This window comes from Parasteatoda tepidariorum, chromosome 1 (assembly GCF_982258835.1).
Source record: "Parasteatoda tepidariorum strain Cologne lab strain chromosome 1, Ptep-v5.0, whole genome shotgun sequence".
In the NCBI taxonomy this organism is placed as follows: domain Eukaryota; kingdom Metazoa; phylum Arthropoda; class Arachnida; order Araneae; family Theridiidae; genus Parasteatoda; species Parasteatoda tepidariorum.
Genome location: NC_141755.1, coordinates 86666419 through 86672289, shown reverse-complemented (window position 1 = coordinate 86672289; position 5871 = coordinate 86666419). Strand labels below are relative to the sequence as shown.

The window sequence follows — 5871 nt, the reverse complement described above, 5'->3', positions numbered from 1 at the left end:
AAGGCGAGTAGAATGCAATTTAAATATGAAAATATTTTCTTTTTTTACATAAATATGATTTTGTTTTTCAACGTTAATAACATTTTTAAGAGAAAAACAAATTGAAGAATAGTCTAATTTTATTATTCACAGTTGTTTATTTATATCACATTTTTTTGCCATTGAGGTAAGCGAAGATAGCTCCTTTGAGATACTAATATTTTATTTAACATATTTACATTTATATACAAGTTGGTTTGAATTACAAGAACATCATCACGGCAAGTGATGGGAGAAATTACTGACAGGCTGTCATGTGCGTGCTGGTATTTATACAATTCTAATATGATGACGTCAGAACTCTTATTTCAGTTCACTTCAAAAATAAGTAAAAACACAATTGATTAAAGACAAACAGATAACAATATGAAATAAACTTGATTTTACGATGAGCGGCGAACCTATCACCACACAGTATCCCCCCAGTGACAAAGTCACGATACCAATAATGATTGTTTAAAAACAATCATAAAATACAAAATAGTAAATTGAAATATATGTCTTAATTAGGAAAAAAAAATTAACTTTAACTTGGAAATTGGAATACAATTAATAGATACAAAATATTTAGATGCTTTTATATTCCATACTCTTTAACAAAATATTTTGGGAAATGCACACGGCGACCAGATTTTGTAACAATTTGCTTTTCTTCCTTTGTTGGAGATAATTGCTTTTCGACCATTGGAATTTTATTTATTTTTAATTTCTCAGAAATTTGAAAAGCTGGTTTAATTCTATCTATTGAGACAGTTATTTTCTTACTATGGAAATCAATAATAAAGGTTTTATCAGAACGTTCAATTACACGGTGTGGTCCGGTGTATGCAGGGGATAGTGGAGGACGAATTTTATCTACTTTTAAAAATATATGAGAACAAGATTTTAAATTAGGATTAATATAGAACTTATTTTTACTGTGTGCTGATGCTGGTACAGGACTTAATTTTTTCATTGCGGCCATTAAATTTGCGACATAATTTTCTGTTGCTGGTGGAGATAAAGAATTTGCGTTTAAAAGATCCGAAGGTAGACGTAAGGAAGTACCATAAACAAGTTGTGCACAAGTTGCATTAATATCCGCTTTTAAAGCTGTGCGAATACCTAATAAGACAATTGGTAAAATTTCGGTCCATTTATTATTTTCTTGTGCTATTATAGAACTTTTAAGTTGTCTATGAAATCGTTCTATCATTCCATTACTTTGCGCGTGATATGAAGTAGTATGGATGTGGTTACTGCCTAAAATATTAGTGAGATTTCGAAAAAGAGTTGATTCAAAATTTCGGCCTTGATCGGTAGTTATAGTAACGGGTGTGCCAAATCTAGAGATCCAACCGTGAATAAGTGCTTTTGCGGTGGTCTCGGCAGTCATATCCGTAGTAGGGATAACTTCTGGCCATCTCGTGAATCTATCTATTATTGTAAGGCAGTATTGCTTACCTTCAGAAATAGGAAGTGGGCCAATAAAATCCAGATGGATATGGGAGAATCTTGCGTCGGGTTGAGCAAATGTACTAAAAGGAGCTTTAGTGTGTTGAAAAACTTTAGCTCGCTGACATTTCTCACAAGAACGAACTTTATTTTTGATATCCACTTTCATGTTGGGCCACACAAATCGTTTAGAAATTAAATTCGTAGTTGAATATATTCCAGGATGAGAAAAATAATGTAAATTATCAAAAATAATTTGCCTGTATGATTTTGGAATAAAAGGTCTAGGGTACTTAGTAGAAAAATCACATATTAAATTAACATCTCCCAAAGAAAAGTAATGTTTTTCTAATTTTAAAGATGAATTATTTGAATTTAATATTTCTTTTAATTCTGGATCTTCATTTTGTTCCTGTTCTAGTTTTTTAAAGTCTATTAAAATTGAGGTTTTGAAATTGCATTTATTTCTATTCGCGATAGAGTATCAGCAACTGAATTAGATTTTCCTTTTACATGTTTAATATCAGTTGAAAATTGAGAAATATAATCAAGATATCTGAATTGGCGTGGGGAACATTTTTCAGGTTTTTGTTTAAACGCATAAATTAGAGGTTTTTGGTCAGTAAAAATAGTAAAATTTCTACCTTCAAGCATGTGACGAAATTTTTTTATTGACGCGTATATTGCCAATAATTCGCGATCGTATGTTGACCAATTTTGCTGACTTTTATTTAATTTTGTAGAGAAAAATGCAATTGGTTCCCACTCATTATTTTGATATTGCATTAAAGAACTGCCGATTGCAAAATCCGACGCGTCAGTCCACAGACTTAAATTAGCACCAGGTTTTGGATATTTTAATAGAGTTGCATCGGCTATTGCTTGTTTTGCACCAGAAAAAGATTTGTTTGAAGTATCGGTCCAAATTAACGGGAAATCAGATTTTTTTGATGATTTGTTAGATTTCTTAATATTTCGTTGTCCTTCTAAAAACTTCGTTAAAGGTGATAAAATATGAGCTGCATTAGGAATAAAGCGTCGATAAAAATTAAATAATCCTAGAAATCTACGTAATTGAGTAATCGTATTTGGTTTTGGAAAATTTAGAATTGCATTAACGCGATCATTTAAAGGTTCAATGCCTTTTTCGGAAATTTTAAAGCCTAAAAATTGTAAACTATTCTGACCAAATAAACATTTAGAGGGATTTATTGTTAAACCGAAATACTGCAGTCTATCAAAAAGTGATTTTAAATATTTTACATGCTCTTCGGGGGTTTCGGAAGCTATTAATATATCATCTATGAAAGCGTAAACGCCTTCCAAGCCTCTAGTTACTTCGTCAATAAAGCGTTGGAAAGTACTGGCTGCATTGCAAAGACCGAATTGCATACGAGTACTTTCGAATAATCCGAAAGGAGTTATTATTGCAGTTTTATGTACATCTTCATGGGCTATAGGTATTTGATGGAAAGCTCGAATTAAATCAATGTGAGAAAATATTTTAGTTCCATGTAGTTCACTAGTAAAATCCATAATATTAGGAATTGGATATTTATCTTTAACAGTTTGAGCGTTTAAAGCTCGATAATCACCTACTGGACGCCAGTCCAAACTATTTTTCTTGGGAACTAAATGTAAAGGTGATGAAAAATTACTTTTGGATGGGCGCATGTGGCCTAAATCTAACATATGTTGAAATTCCATTTTTGCTATTTTTAACCTATCGGGCGCTAGACGCCGAGGTTTAGCAAAAACTGGTGAACCAAAAGTTTCTATATGATGTACAACATTATGCTTAACAATTTGGTCTGAGCAAATAGGTTTCGTTATTTCAGGATATTCGTTTAACAATTTTTCATAATAATTTTCACCAAGAACAGTTTTAATTGAAATAATGTCAGAATTTTTAAAAATACAATGAGAATTTAAATTAGTAGTAATATCATTTAAGCAACGTTTTCTAATATTAGGTTTAAGATTAAAATAGTATAAAAAATCTGCACCTATAATATGATTAGTTATATCACAAATATAAAATGGAAAATTAAACTTTCGTCTAAGACCGAAATCTAAAGTTAACAATTTCTTACCGTATACTTTTATGATGGTATTGTTCGCAGCTTTAAAAGTCTGAATAGGAGAAAGAGTTTTTTCTTTTTTATTTGCTGGAATAATTGAGCAGTCACTTCCGGTATCCACTAGAAATTGTTTGTTAGTTTGTCTATCTCTAACAAAAAGGCGACAATTTGTTGGAGGCAAGATGTTAGTCGCATTCACTCTTGCCTTTCTTGGTTTTTCTGGTAGATGCAGGGTTTGACACACTTTCTAGCATCAGATTTAAATTTCCGATGATAGAAGCACATTTTGGAGTTTCGATGTGGAGATGAGGATTGGCTTTGACGATTACGAAACTGTGCATAATTCCGGTTGCGAGACCTGCTGCTTGTCCGCAATGCAGCTACTTCCTTTCGTAGAGCTCTAACTTCTTCTAAAAGTTCAAAGGTGCATTGTTGGTTTGAAGAAACTTCGCTAACTTCACTTGAAGTTGACACTTCCATTACTTTATCAGCGATTTCTGCTGCTCTAGTTGAACTTAGTGAAGGGATTGCGGCCAATATCGACTGAACATGCTGCGGTAGCTGATTTAGAAATAGTTCCAAAAGTAGAGAATCTGAGATTTCGTGGGATTCAGCTCTTCTCTGCATAGTGCGCAAGAGTTCAGTAGGCTTTCTATCTCCTAGTTGCTCTCCGGAGAGTAAACGTCGAATTTCCTGGGACTTTGTTTCCCCGCAGCGTGCAATAATTTCTTCTTTCAGCTTTTTGAAAGGATCGTCTACGTCAGGAGTTATAATGACGTCCCTTACAACTGCGGCTACTTCAGGAGGTAGATGGGCGAGGCAGTAGTTAAACTTTGTTTTTCTTTCCGTAATCGGCTTCGGTGTCGCAAGCTGGAAAGTTGCTTCGACCATATGGAACCACAGGTGTGGATCAGTGATATTGAAGATAGGAATTTTTACTGCAGATGATTCCGCCATAGTTGCAGTTTCCTATTAATCCAATGACCAAAAACAGGAAAGATCAAAAATAAAAGTTACTTGTCGTCAGACATCCGGGTCACCATTGAGGTAAGCGAAGATAGCTCCTTTGAGATACTAATATTTTATTTAACATATTTACATTTATATACAAGTTGGTTTGAATTACAAGAACATCATCACGGCAAGTGATGGGAGAAATTACTGACAGGCTGTCATGTGCGTGCTGGTATTTATACAATTCTAATATGATGACGTCAGAACTCTTATTTCAGTTCACTTCAAAAATAAGTAAAAACACAATTGATTAAAGACAAACAGATAACAATATGAAATAAACTTGATTTTACGATGAGCGGCGAACCTATCACCACACCATGATTAAAGGGGAAACAATGGAATGGAGCATAAATAAAGGTACAGAAAAGGACATACTATAGTTTTGGTTCTTAAAAAAGAACATTCTTTGGTGTCTGAACACAAAATAACGGTAGACAAGCAACAAACGCGTGCATAGTGGTGTACCAGTAGCGAGTAATACGATAATTCTAATGAGAAACTGGTGCAAGGGTGTTTGGTGCAAAATCCATGGAGCAAAAAATTAAATTAAAATTAAACTTTGAGAAAAGATGGGATCCTAGGAAGATCATCAACTAAACTATTGTAATTTTATTGCATATATCTGTGCATTTGTATATCTTTTATTGCATATAACTAGCACTACGATTATTAAACATCAATTCGCTGGTATACAAGACATGCTAACTTGATTCAATCTTGTGGTACCTTTTGATAGATGAAGGTTGGCATAGTCTATAACTCCGTCCCCCACATTGGTGACCCGGACGTGATGCGAGCTTGTGCCAATCTTGACATTAACGCCCACTTCAATCTGGTAACGCCTATTTCGATGGATGGTTCACATTGAACAGTTGACTTGCTACTTGTGACTGCAACATTATCCACCTCCTCACGCTGTTTGCCTGCTCAGTCTCGTCTCAATCCGTTCATCGAATTCTATCCTTGATAAAATTCTGGTGAGGGAGTATTGTAGCGTAACTATACTACGATTATTAAACATCAATTCACTGGTTTATAAGACATGCTAACTTGATTCAATCTTGTGGTACCTTTTGATAGATGAATGTTGGCATAGTCGATAACTCCGCCCCCACATATCTAAAATTGGAATGCGAAGTGATCTTCTTTCATTCTATATAGTTGAAACTATTTTCATACGTTTGAATTTTCTTCTGCTAAAAATCATTCAACTCTGCTCTTCATTTACCGACTTTGATTTCTGGAAATCATTCAATACTTTTAAAAATTTTAATTATCAGTCTAGTAGTCTAGGATACTG

The 5871-nt window shown here is 33.8% G+C and overlaps 1 protein-coding gene across 1 annotated transcript; it reads right to left on the bottom strand.

Moving 5' to 3' along the window:
* Positions 1 to 3749: 3749 nt before the first annotated feature.
* Positions 3750 to 4511, bottom strand: LOC122270176 (uncharacterized). The gene has a single exon (XM_087156928.1). It carries the CDS (start codon positions 4509 to 4511, stop codon positions 3750 to 3752), a length of 762 nt encoding a protein of 253 aa, XP_087013054.1.
* Positions 4512 to 5871: the final 1360 nt, after the last annotated feature.